This window comes from Heliconius melpomene, chromosome 20 (genome assembly GCF_056956725.1).
Source record: "Heliconius melpomene rosina isolate 202511_hmr_F chromosome 20, ASM5695672v1, whole genome shotgun sequence".
Taxonomy (NCBI): domain Eukaryota; kingdom Metazoa; phylum Arthropoda; class Insecta; order Lepidoptera; family Nymphalidae; genus Heliconius; species Heliconius melpomene.
In genome coordinates, this window is record NC_140408.1 from 1,086,949 (window position 1) to 1,101,653 (window position 14,705).

At 31.5% G+C, this 14,705-nt stretch overlaps 1 protein-coding gene across 3 annotated transcripts; it reads right to left on the reverse strand.

Annotated features, from left to right (window-relative positions):
* Window positions 1-52: 52 nt before the first annotated feature.
* On the reverse strand, window positions 53-13,134 carry LOC146527438 (peroxisomal acyl-coenzyme A oxidase 3-like). 3 transcript variants are annotated; one of them, XM_085204599.1, is made up of 14 exons: window positions 13,015-13,134; window positions 12,507-12,756; window positions 12,080-12,217; window positions 11,340-11,655; window positions 7,281-7,452; window positions 6,949-7,088; window positions 5,319-5,461; window positions 4,949-5,051; window positions 4,037-4,177; window positions 3,344-3,577; window positions 2,732-2,886; window positions 2,061-2,192; window positions 1,568-1,720; window positions 53-1,118 (listed from the first exon to the last, which is right to left on the reverse strand). In XM_085204599.1, exons 2-14 carry the CDS (start codon window positions 12,660-12,662, stop codon window positions 1,008-1,010), a joined length of 2,094 nt encoding a protein of 697 aa, XP_085060725.1. In that variant the 5' UTR covers window positions 12,663-12,756; window positions 13,015-13,134; the 3' UTR covers window positions 53-1,007. The 3 variants fall into 3 exon arrangements, with proteins under 3 accessions (XP_085060725.1, XP_085060726.1, XP_085060727.1); XM_085204600.1 differs by lacking the exon at window positions 13,015-13,134 and adding an exon at window positions 12,867-13,004; XM_085204601.1 differs by having other exon boundaries at window positions 12,507-13,082.
* Window positions 13,135-14,705: the final 1,571 nt, after the last annotated feature.

The window sequence follows — 14,705 nt, forward strand, 5'->3', positions numbered from 1 at the left end:
GAATTATTAATTAAAAAAAATCTCTTAAATTACAATAAAAATGCAGAAATACATGTATAAAAATATATTTATAAAAACCATTGTAAATATAAAATTAGCACCATTCACCTTAATCATTACTTTTACAAATTTTCTCGTAGCATCAACAAATAACATAACAAAATGATCTCAAATATATTTGAATTATTAAATATTTAAAGCTATACAATTATGTATAAGTGTATATAAAATTGGAAATTCTTTGAAACGTTTTCTCTATCACATTATTTTACCCTCACGTGTATCCCACAAGAGCAAGGTAGGGAGAGGCATTTCAATATTGTATTTCTTCAAACTTTCCTTAACATTTAGTGTTTGTTCTATTTCAATCGGTTCATTAATAAAAAAAGTTATGCCATTTAAAAAAAATATACGACAAAATTGCTTTAATAACTTACTTATTAAAACTTTACTTTCAGCAAAATGCAGATTAGTGAAATAATAATTATGTAGTTTAAGCGGGTGAAGACGTGGGCGGGTCATTAGTATAGAATACAATCGAATATTTAATAATACATACTTAAGAAAAAATGACGCTCTAAATGCACGTTAACACAGCAATGTGTACGTCGCTACTCCCTTTACACATAAGTGTATGTATCGTGAAACTTATGATAATGTGTGATAAAACATGTTTATTTTATTAATTTTATGTATTATTTTAAAATAGACTAATATTCTGTACTCCGTCTCTATCTTCGTTCGCATAATTTTCGTAAAAAGGGGTCAAAGTTTCTGCTTCACATATTAATATATAAATAATGTAACATAATATTAAATATACATTTTTTATACAAAATTTTCAAGATAAATAATCATTGGTACATAAATTGAATTTTTTTATTTAAAAAATAAAGTATAAAACATTTGAAACATAATAATTTAACATAATTGTAAATATTAATAAATTAAAATTTAAAAAAAATATACACAATTATTTTTCTGTCAACTTTTTAAATTTTTACCATCTATAATTTAGAAGGCACATAAGATTCCCAAAACACCACGTCTCGCCACCACTCGGGACGCACCATCGCTCCGGGGTACGTCATCACTTTGTTTTGTATATTCTTGTAGGCCTGTGGAATGAAATATTTTTATTTATTTTTCTTTAGTTTCACACTGCGCACATAGCGGTGTCGGCAAAGGAAACGTGGGAACCTAGTGTTAAGAAACATCCGTTCTTCACTGTCCTCTGAACACATTCAGTGTTTCGTTTTGAGTGGCTTTACATCGTTTCCAGAGGAAGAAAATAGAAATGTTAAATCTCTTGGACTAGAAATTGAAACGCCAACCTCGCGTTCGCGTCCCGCTTACAGTTGACGCTTGAGTCACTGGACTATGATTGGCATCGAAAGTAATCATTAGTAAAATATTCATTGGGAAATAGTTCTGAGTTCAAATTGTTTTTGTTTCTAATTCTTTATTTCATCTAATATATGTCACTACTTTTATAGCTTAACGTCTTTTGTTAACAATTAATTTTATATTTTTTTTGTCACTTCTCAAATTAGAAACCCACACTCACCTCCCCATCAGCGGTCCCAAGTACTGAGTTCAAACAAAAGTCGGGCGGCGCTAGTGTGTCCGCTAACGATACGGCATTAGGCAATAATAACGAACATCTGTGAAGGATGCCTTCGCGAAGTATGAGACCTTGGTCTTTTGTGAAATAACCACCCTGGAACAAAATAATTGGTTATTTTTATTTTGGCTTCAAGCTGTATTCCTCATATAACAGGGTAGGTTTCCGTTTCCGAGACGGAATCGAACTCGCAACTGTCGCGTTTATAATCACACGCTGTACTATAACGCCACGCTGGCCTCAATAAATATGTTTAAAAAGGTAATTTTTTAAAAGAAGATGCTCAAAATATTGATTTTGATGGATGGATGGAGGTATTTAAAATAATAATTTAGTATAATTTATATAAAATATATTTTAATAACAAAAAAATTTCAAAAACTTTGTTTCAAATGAAAGTATATTTTCATATACTATTTAATAAATGATAACTTACAATATATAAAGTAGCCATATGTTTTTCTAAAAGGAATGCTCCAAATAAAGATACTAGTTGCAATAAAACTTTTCTGCACTCTACATCTTCAAAGTTCTTCGCCGTGTTATAGAAATTATTCAAAATAAAGTTCTGAAAAAAAAATCGATCTTATACTACTATTCTAACACAAAATAAAAATAATCGATTAATAAAATACGAGTATAATATGGCCGATTTTTAAAATAAAATACAGGTCAAGGAAGTATCAATTTAAGTACACATTTCATTATTTTGTAATTAAGAAAAATTAATGCAGACTTTGTGCTATTTAATAAAAAGAAAGTAATTATTTACACTGCATTTTTAAATAAATCTTAATATGTTTACCTCTTGCCATGCATGCATTTAAAAAGATTCAGTCAAAATATTTAATCATGTTACAACTTTTCATAGTAAAGTATAACTAAATTAATTACTATTTAATGAACACTTCCAGGGCACTATACAGTAGTGTAAATGTAGGGATGGATATAGGACCCTAATTTAAAAGGTGTTAACCAAAACGCACTATTTGTAGTGACCTAACCTAGTGCTAGTATAATAGAATATTTTTGTATAATTAATCTGTCAATATTATAGTTACTATTGAAATAATTTAATAAAAAATGTAGGTATATATAAAACGATACCTCTCCATATATCACAGATAACATAACAGCATTATAAGATTGTGAATCATTCTTCGCTTGCCAATTACTTTTGCCTTCTTGTTTTAATTTGTTCACTTTTTCATATGTTACCTTCAAAATATATGCAGTTAGCCATTTATACATTTGAACAAGATCTGTAAATAAAAAATATATAATGAATATAAATATAATATTCGTGATCTAAAGTAACTATATAGCATTTTCCTCCTATGACAAAATACAAAGCGCGGCGTTGAGTTCCGCCACTCAGTACGCTATGTCAAAACGAAATTAAGTAAATTATTTTAAAAGTCATTATTTTGGGTTCCATTTCATTAATAAATGGCGCCAATGACAAATTTTGTAATATATCTTAGATATACAAACAGCGATCAGTGATAATTTTATTAAATGTACAGATGGATAAATTTTACTGTAATAATATCTACATAAATATACATATAAGGGACCCGAGCTTCACATTTTATCACGCTTACAGGGTAAGCAGGAATTAGTTGATTTGCGGGATAAAGTCTGTACCTAACGCATTATAACGTCAGGTAAAACGTGAAACTAAAAAAAAACAGTAGTACAAATAAATAAAATACTTACTACCCGGCTCCATGATATTTTCCAAAGTCTTCCACTGACAACTATTCTTCAAATTCTCATCACAATTCTTCAAAAAATCTAAAGAACCCAACGGAGTATCTTTCTCCGTTATTTCCCGTCTTCTCGACCAAATTGTTAACAGCCAATTGCTTGTTTGTTGGAGAAGAAGGCTGTTTTCACCTTCGTATGTGCAGTTTGCATCATTGTCGTTACGTAAATCTCCTATACCTGCCGCTAAAATGATATATTTTTATTTATTTTTTTTAGCTTCACTCTGTTTCCCGCACATAGCAGGGAGAGGAACCTAAAAATATAGTGTTGAGACACTGCATTCTCTTCTTTTTGACATCTTTAAAGTGTTATTCCATGCTTCAAAATACTTTTTAAAAACGTAAGAAACTTTGAACGTAGTGGGATTTGAACTCGCGCCTCTTGGAAGCCGCTCTGACCGCTAACCTATGGCTTAGTGGTCAGAGCGCTTGGAACTTAATTGAGATATCAGCGTTGGATGTGGAGATTTATTTATTCTTGTAGTACGATACCCATAACTTGGAATTAATATTCCGCATAGCTTTGCCCAATTGTTGAAGCAAGAATGCCTTTTTTGCCTGACTTATAAAACTACTCGGTTAGTCTGTAAATCGATCAAAATTTTATGATCGGCACATTTCTAGTTCGAATATAAAGCCTCACCTTTCAAGTAACCATGTCCGCCACACGCCTCCCTACAATTTTGTATGGCGTCTCTCGCTAACCACCCGCAAAGGGGTTTGGCGGCGCACGAAAGCGCATGCACCTCCATGCCGCGAGCAGCTGAGTCCTCCACCACTGTGCCTGAAGGGTGAAAATAGGGAATTGAAATTCAATAATATTATTTACTGAAATATACTAAAAACATCCGAAATAATAAAGGTTAGCTTATGTAGCCATTTTTTTTTTCAATTATATTTTCTAGCTTCAGTTTATTCCACATATAGTAAGAAGGATAAGCAGATCAAACCTAGTATAAAACACTCCGTTCCCCCCGCACCACCTAATTCTCAAGGCATTTTGTGTTAAGTTGCAGAAGTAATAGTCACGCTTTACCAGAGCCAGAAAACTAAAATGTTAATTAATTAATTTCCCCTGAGTAAACGAATAGATAGATTCATAATAAAAATATTCTATACATAATTTGGCGGAAAGTGAGGAGCGGAGTTTTGACAGGGATCGTCGAGGAGTGGGAGGAGGAGTGAGAGGAGCTAGGTCCTCTCCCTGGATCCCTGACGATCGACTCCGACGAAGAGTGTCGGACTATTACTTTTCACCATTCACAAATACCATTTCTTTTGGTTACCCTGCTATATGCGGTATACAGTGTGAAGCTAAAAAAAAATCAAAACTGATGAGCGGCTTATCGGTGACGATTAAGCGGAAAGTGAGGAACGTTAGTGTTTTAATGGGCACGGAGTGTCTTATCACTTTGTTGCCACATGTAAGTATTCTTACCTTAGCCTAAACTTATGAAGAAATTCTAAGAATATATTAATTAGTATTACCAATCGATACTTAGTGTATTTTAAGTAACATTATTATAAAAAAAACGTAAATAGATATTATATTTACCCGTTAAATTCTCAACAGATATGGTTATATGTAAAGCGCCGAACCAAGTGCAGAATATTCTTAATGCGTATGTCGCAGCCAAGTACGGGAAGAGACGGATTTGCTGAAAAACAATTAAGAGAACATTTTTAAAATATTTAGATTTTTCCTACAGTAAGGTCGATGAGTCGTGGCCGCCCTGAAATTAGTATTTTTCAACTAACACGCATTGTTCACTCGTTAAGAAATATTAAAAAAGGAAGAAAACCTAGATTCAAATCTGAACAGCCATCTAAAGCAAATTTCAAAGCGATCTTAACACTAAGTTCCCCCGGTCCCCTTTGCCTGTGATAAGCATAAAACACAAAAAAAAACATTAAAAAAACATCACCTGCTGTTGATATTCTATAACAGCTGTTTCTTCTGTCGCGTCGTCAGAAGCGAACTGTCGTCTCACACCTGAATATCTAATGGCTATTACTATTGCTTTTTGCAGGTAATTCGTTGATATAGATGTTATATGGACACGGCCGCCTGGAATATTAATAAAAAATAATTAAAGAATTAAAATTAATTATAATAATTAAATTTGTGGATTCGATTCCCACTCGAGAGAATGAAATATTTAATATTTTGTATTTTTTCGCTCTGGTAACGACGCGAATAGTGAGAAACGGAAGTGTCTTAATGGAGAACAGAGTGTCTTAACAGTAGGTGCCAGGGTGCCATCGGCTCGAAATGCAGTTCAGTGAGAGCCGGCAACAATCCTAACAGTTGCTCTTTTCAGTGAGATTGAGTCATTAAGGCCCTTACTTATAAATCGCTCTCAAGTCTGAGATCGATCTAAAGATGCATTTTTTTATTCATAGCTACATAATTTATGAATGAAAACGGCATCTCAAGATTGATCTCGGGCTTAAGATTTTTTTTTCTTTGTTATGTATGTTTCATATGATATTCTTGTGTTTTGTTTATTTTGTTATCAGCCATACGATAATAGATAATTTATCAAAATGAAAATATAAAACATATTGATATAGTGTGATGGGTGACCGATTAAAGTTACAATGTTATTACATCAATAATTGAGTTTTAAAATATGAATTCCAAAGGAAACATATTAACCTTAAAAGATAAATAAAACAATGATTTTTAATATAACGTTACATAAGTATCGTCTTTTATTAATTTTTCTTTATAAAGAACTAGAAAATAAATAAATATTTGAATAAATCAATAAATGAAATGATTTATTTACTGTTTGACTAATAAATTACTATTTGTATGTTTGACTGACAAAATTATTAACTGTTTGACGACTATTCAAAACACTGTGAATCTGAATAAAATAATGACTGACTTACTCATAGTTTATCAACCAAATAAATAAATGTTTGAAAATAAAAAAAAATAAACCTCTGCGCAATAATATTTTATTCTAAAATTAAAGAGAACTAAGAACCACCGCAAGGAAACTGATTTTTTTTTTTCAAATGAAAAAAGAACCGCATCTAAATCGGTCCATCCGCTCGAGTTACGATAACACAGTCAGATAAGCATCAACGTCAAACTTATAAGGCTCCTCTTTTGAGTTGGGCTTTTAAAAAACTTACTTATCTTGTAAATATGGTATGGTATATTATTATATGGTTTATAATTTTTATTTATTTTTTTTATTTAGAATATCCGTAATATTTTATTATAATTATATAATATATGTATAACTATTTATTATATGTATATTTATATATTTATTGGATGTATATGTATGTATATTTTACTTCTGCACACCTGCATACTTATTATCCCACATGACAAGGTTGGCTGGGTGAGAATGCTTTTAGCGTTAAGCCCGCCTTTTGTACATTGTGTTTTGTAATTTTGTGCAATAAAGTATATATAAATAAATAAATAAATTACTTTGAGCCAAGTAAGATACTTGGCTCAAAGCGATTAGTGCTTAACTAACACGCCCGAAACGCCATATTAAATATAAGAACTGAACAGAACTGAAATCTTACCTGATAATATACCTAAGGACGCACCAAACCTCTTGCTAGGATCTCTGAAGGGAGTCTTATAATCGCCGTTATCGTCCACACCCCCCAATTTATCTAAAGCATTTTCTTTAGGAATATGATATTTGTTGAACATGACGAACCTGTAATTGTAATTTTTAAAAATTATAGAATCTGTTTTTTTTTGTAAATGGGAATATTAAAGATTAAATTTCAGTTTTTCAAAAAATATGTCCATTCTTTTAAAAATAAGAGACTGAGAGCTTATTTTATTTTAAAAGTTTGATATTATTCAAACCTCTCATCAGTTAACACTTTTAAATTGTAACACTTACCCATTATCAACACCATTTAGGCCAATTTTCTCGCCGATATCACCAATGGTCACTCCAGGATATGGTTTCAAAGTTTTAGGATCTCTCAAGGGAACCACAAACGCGTGTAAGCCATGATTCCTGCCTTTTGATATTAGCATTGCGTATATAATACCGTGTGTTGCGCATTTACCTGGAGAAAAAAAAATAGTATTGATATTTCTTATTGAAATTAGATTACAGGTGCTAAAATCACAGTAAAAAAAGCTTATAAAAATTTTATAAAATAAGACATTCTTTCATTTACGACTATATGTATTATAAAAAAAGTAAAAAAAAAATTTTAAGTTAAACGGTTTTATATTGCAGATAAATGTACTAAAAGCTAAAAAATAATTTCATAGAAATTATGATTACTAAAATTTAATCGTGGGGCACGTCCAATATCTACAATTGAAAGACATAGCGTGAGACTTCACCCACCTAGTGGTAAGTAGCAAGTGTCCCCACGATTTTATTTTAGTAATCATAATTTCTATGAAATTATTTTTTAGCTTTTAGTACATTTATCTGCAATATAAAACCGTTTAACTTAAAATTTTTTTTTTACTTTTTTATTTTTAAGTTTTTAGTTTTTATTTCTCATGCTATTCAATTCGTTGAAATGAGGCTCGATGTCTCATTATTGCAAGGTTAATGGAGAATGTTACGAACGACCCCCCCAGAGGTCCAATAGAGGGACAAGGCTATGTACAACAAGATGTGCCTGAATCTTGAGGGGAAAACGCTAACGACATATCATTTTTATCCACCTAGTGCCATACAGTTCTCGGCGCGCTTTTACCTTTTACCTTGGGTGGTACCCCTAGCGACGTATCATTTTTAGGCACCCTATAGCCACACAGTCCTCGACAGGATACCAGATCTTGACTTAGGTGGGAGATTCATATTGTAATTGTGTATAGTATACTGTATTATACTTACCAAGCCCTTTATTTTGATACCCATATTGATGGGATTGAAAACTACATTATCCGCCATTTTGTAGCAGTGGCCATCTTTGATTTTGATTTTGTATAGTGCACTGAATTCTACTTGACAAGCCCTTTCATTTGATACCCATATTGATGGGATCGAAAAAACTAACTTGTCCGCCATCTTGTAGCGGCGGCCATCTTGGATTTTGATTTTGTATAGTCCACTGAATTCTGCTTGACAAGCCCTTTCATTTGATACCCGTATTGATAGGATTGAAAAAAACTAACTTGTCCGCCATCTTATAGTGGCGGCCATCTTGGATTTTGATTTTGTATAGTCCACTGAATTCTACTTGACAAGCCCTTTCATTTGATATCCATATTGATGGGATTGAAAACTACATTATCCGCCATTTTGTAGCAGTGGCCATCTTTGATTTTGATTTTGTATAGTGCACTGAATTCTACTTGACAAGCCCTTTCATTTGATACCCATATTGATGGGATCGAAAAAACTAACTTGTCCGCCATCTTGTAGCGGCGGCCATCTTGGATTTTGATTTTGTATAGTCCACTGAATTCTGCTTGACAAGCCCTTTCATTTGATACCCGTATTGATAGGATTGAAAAAAACTAACTTGTCCGCCATCTTATAGTGGCGGCCATCTTGGATTTTGATTTTGTATAGTCCACTGAATTCTACTTGACAAGCCCTTTCATTTGATATCCATATTGATGGGATTGAAAAAAACTAAGTTGTCCGCCATCTTGTAGCGGCGGCCATCTTGGATTCACAATAATATTGAATATGGATAATTGTATTGTCACCAGAATCAAAGGCGTATACCAAATTTCAGATCAATCGGTTAACGGGAAGAGGGTTAAATTTCAATTACTAAATTTGACCCAAACAAACAAACGGGGTGAGCTAAATAAAACCGTTTAAAAATAGGCAGAAGGAATTATTACCCATACAATTTTTTAATTATTTAATTATTAAATGGAGTTAATTCGTTACTATTCCAACAACGATAAACAATATCAAGCTCATTTACATCTTAATGTTACCTAAGGTCGGAGTCAATAAACTTAAATTCTGATAAATAGTTCATAATTTCTATTGTTAATATCGTTGTGAATATTATGTTATAATCTACACTTCTATATTAATATTATATATTAAAGCTGAAAAGTTTGTTTATGTGTTTAATCTCAGGAACTACCATTTTGAATTGGCAACGCGGGCGCAGCCGTGGGCAAATACTTAGTGGGCAACCAATCAAAAGGAATGGAATATTCCAGAATATTTTTGTTTAAACAGCTCTGCTAACCAAACCATTACAAGGATTCTGCGTTTTGAAGACCACAAAAACTTTTTTAATTTAGCTAGAAAAGAGTTAATAAGATAATAAAATTGACGTTATTCTAATAAATAATTAGAAAAAATAAAAAAAGTATGAAAGAAAAATAATTCAACAATTCTTTAAAGCCCCACAACGCACTATTCGGGTAATATTACTATTGAATCGAACCAATATAGTCCCGATATTCACAGCTATTGACATTGACCGACATATAACTAAAATATATTAAGTACTTAGTACGTTGGTTCACGTATAATGTACAAAATATATTATTATAGCGACAAGTACACCACACTTCCTCTAGTGGTTCTGGTATTCTGGTTCCTTTTCAAGGAATTAATTCAATTACGATACTCTCATTCCATGATGCAGTAAAGCAGTATGACGTAATCGTTTAAGTTAGAAAAGGAACTAGTAAAACTACCTGATTTCTAACACTGTTCATATATGTATGTACATTGAGAAATGTCTGAATTTAACATCCTATTAATCTATATGATAATATTACTTCTATTTCTATATAAATACTTCTATGATGATGTTATAAAGTTGTAGAGTTCATTTTATTGAACGCGCTAATCTTGGGAATGAAATTACCTATAGTGTTTTGTCGTTCATTAGTGCATTTATGAAACATTTAAGCATGTACTTAAGTATGTTTAAAATATAATCCCCTCATTAACTCGAGCGAGTGTGAAGCTGCTACCATCACAATACGAAAGTAAAAAAAATATGCAAATTCGTAATTTCGACTAAGCGGAATTTCTAAAGTACCAATTGTATTGTAATTTTGTTTTACATACATATATGTAAAACATTACGTATACGCGTTCCAAGTTCGCTAGATCAAGGCCTTTAAGGTTATACATAAAGTTGGTTCTACTTCTAACACATGTTTATATTCATATTCAATTAGAAACGTAAGAAAATAATATGGGACACGAAAAAAACACGTAAAGTACGAGTCGGACTCGTTAATGTCATTTATATATGTCAATGGAAGATACGACTTACAAAAGTTAACAACTACGTTGACAAGTAGTTTGCAGATATATAAATTATTCAGTTAAGTAATTCAGTTTATTGTTTAAGGTACGGAACCCTATATTTTTTTAAAATGTACATGTACATGTTTATATAAGCGGAATTCGAGGATTAATTACTTAGACAAATAAAAAATGCATCACAAAAACTTCCTTATATATCGACGCTAATGAGTAAACGTTGATAAAATGATTTTAAATAACAATGTCATAAATGTCGATAGCAATTTGACCTTTCGTGTTAGTACAATGACACAACGCCTTATCCATGTTTAGCTGAAGGACACGCAACGGTTGGAGGTTCCATTCCCTCACAGGATATGAATTATTTTTATTTTCTCGCTACAGTAGCAAGACTATACTTGACGTTCAGTTCCACCACTCAACACGCAACGCCTCTGCCTACTCTACTAAGCGTGAACAAATTCAAATTCGAAAACAAATTCGATTAAGTCAGTTTGGTTGTGTCATCTGTTACGTATTTTCTCTAGAACATAGTTAAGAATGCAGTTTCATAATACTAAACGTGACTAAAACATACAAGTAGGTAGATTCTTTCTATATATTTTTTTATGTAGATGGTTGTTATTGATACATATTTCAACATAATCAACAACAACCGTTGATTATTACAAAAACTAAATTATTGTTTTTTAATATAAAAAAAAACAAAAATTTCATCATATTAAAACTCACCCATACATCCAACCCAAAATTTAGCAGCCTGAAAATCAGGGGAATGTATACAAAATTGCCTTTTCTCAACATCATAAGTTGCGGTAGTCCTCAATCCTTTAGCGTTAGAACCATGAGAAACTTCTGTCAAAGCAAAACAACCACCAATTTTGCCTTTTTGTGAATCTTCTATGAAATGATAGTGATGCGGTCCACCACTACCTTGTATTGTATTTGAGAACATACGAAATGTTAATGATAGCTTAACTGCTAGAGAACTGTTGAACATGAATATAGCCTGAGTTTCCGCTTGGAATAGTTTTGGCTCTTCCAATAACTAGTAAAGAAATTATAAAAAATTAATAGAATCAAGAAATAGAAATTCAAGTTAATTTAGTACTTTAATTTCAATTGCAATTTAATTCACTAGATTACAATTATTATATTTGAAATTACTTATATTGATTGCAAGTATAATTGAGTTTGTTAGTGATATTCCTAAATTAAATTTTCTTTTTCTAGAATAATATAAGAGCTAGTAAAATTGAATTCAATTGTAATATCAGCATAATGCTGTATCCTGCATACATCTGAGTAAGTAGAGGGAACCTAGTGTTAAGAAGTGTCTTAACTCTAGGTTCCCTCTTGAACAGAATGCTGTTCCCCACTTTCCACCGAATTTTTCAAGGTATTGCATGTTGAGTAGTGGAAATATTATAATATGTAACAACCTACAAATAATATTTCTTTAGGTTTCTTACCTTTTCCAATGGTAGAAAATTTTCATTGTGTATAGTATACATTTGTTTTATAGTAATATGCCTTTCTTCATCTAAGGTGAGGGATGCGTCTGAGTGGTGGAATAGTGGATGGTTTTCCATAAATTTATATATATCATGCTATATGAGAATAAATTTTAATATTTTTATCATTTTTAAAATCATATTAAAATATTACACTAAGGATAAAAAAAACATGATCACTGAACTTGCAGTTCTTGGAAAATCTGTATGGCATTAGTTGTCAGTGTTTTTGGTGTTTCCAAATGACATTTTCACATTTGCACAAAATTTTGAAAAAATGCACAAGGGAAACAATACAAGGGAACAAAAATAAAAACAAAATATTAAATAAAAGTTAACTCTTAGTTAATAAAATATTTAAAAAATAATAAAAAAGGTAACTTACTTTTATTTTTATTGTTGACAAACTTTCATAAACTAGTTTCATGAGTCGCCAATTAAATGTGGCTCGCTTTCTAAACACATCTAAAGGTCCATTGGGTAAATCTGGGAAATATTCTTTTAATTCTTCATCTGATATTTTTTTTACAGCCTCCATCATTTCTTATATTAAATGTGAAATTAAATTTTCTTTTTCTCCTTGATACAAATTTTTTAATGACTTTTAGGTTCCCACTTCACATTCACAATACTAACTACAAGATAAAGCACATACTACTTTGTAGAGCTACGAAGTGTTTCTCATTATATTAGTATCAGTGTAAGTAATTAAATTTATATATTATTAATGACAGAAAAATAATACATGTAATTCGCAATTAACTATAATATGCTAATAATAAATTAAAACAATGATGTAGCTGATAAGATTCAATATCTTGGGCCACTTTTTATTTATTATTACGGTCCACTATATATATTTTTTGGCTTAAAGTTTTTTAATTTTTATTTACACTTGAGCTCGACTGCACATCAAGGAACATTCTACTCTGTAAAACACACCACACTTCTGACTTCACATTCACACACAGTGCAGCTGCACACCACAGTGTACTTTCAACTTCAACTTTCATTCTTTGACAATGACAATTGACATGACGTTATACCGCGTTCACAAACTCGCGCTTAAAGCGACGTTCAATGAGCACTAGCTGACGGCACGAGCATGTGAATTGAGAACACGCTGCTTGTGCACAAGCCTGTCGTATGTATTATATTATAACTTAACTTCACGCGGGAAAGTCAGAGAGAACGGAGCGCCAAATGCTTCGGTGGAGTACGTACCTACAAATAGCTATGTTTACATACGCCGATAAAACGTAACTTTTTTTCGAAAAATAAGCGATAAATAGCTATTTGCATGGGCTTAGGAAAAGGGGCGGCCGGGTGGTCCATGTCCACACCGGAATAATCTGCTGCCCACCCCAGATTTACCATCACAATAGTATTACATAAAAATGGTGCACAAGGGTATGACGTGACGTTCGTGGGTTCGATCCCCACTCGAGGAAGTGCAATATTTATTTAAGTTTATATTTTCATTTCTTCGCTCTGGTGTCGAGGCAAATCGCGGCGTTGAGAGTTGAGAGAGCGGCAACACGTAATGCCGCCAGAATTCAGCAGTAAGTGAGAAACGGAGTGTCTTAACACTAGGTTCCTTCTGCCTAACCTGCTGTGTGCGGGATATAGCGTGGAGCTGATTTCATTTTATAATTTCGTTTTAGCTTAATAGTTAATCAACCACAATATTTTACAAATTCTTTTAATTTTTTGAAAATAAAATTAAACCTTTATTTTTATTTTAGCCTTGATGTGTATTTTATGTACTTCTTAAATTTTTAAAGTGTTAAATAATTATGTAGGTAAATATTATATTTAATGCACCGCTTACTTGTATACAACCTCAACGTCCAAAGGTTACTAGAGATCGCTTTTAGCGATAAGACCGCCTTATTGTACTTGTTTTATTTTTTATATGTGCAATAAAGTACATTTATTTTTATTGTTGTTGTTGTTCTTTAATTATGGTGATCCGAGCGTGCCAGTTCAGCACTAATCACTTCGCCAATATCACGGACTATTTTTATTATAAAAAGAACATTTTTAAAATGTCAAGATTTTTTAAATATTGTATAAAAATATATTTTTTCGTACAATTCCAAATATTAATTATTTATATAGATTTTTACAAGTACTTTTTAAATAAAATAATAATTTCACATACTAATACTTATTTACTATCGGCAGTTCTGCTAAAAAGAGCCGGCAAGAACCTCAATTGTGGCTCTTTTAAAATTTAGGTTACAATTTTATTGCTTAATAATGTTATAGTAGCTAACCTACATGAAATTTAAATGTTCTTAATTAAAATTATTTTTACCTTACTTTACTTTATAAAATATAATGAAGATTTATATTTAACAATTATATTATTTAGTTATCTTCTTGTATTGTTTAATTCAAAATTAATATTTAATAAGCTTATTGTAAAAAACTGTCGATGCAATGTACTGTTATAATTCCAGATATGTTAAATCTAAAATATGTTATTTTAGTAATAAAATTATTCATAAAAATAAATTTGTTATTATCAATCAAAAATTCAGAACAAATTATAGAAACTTGCTGTCAAATGTCAACGTCA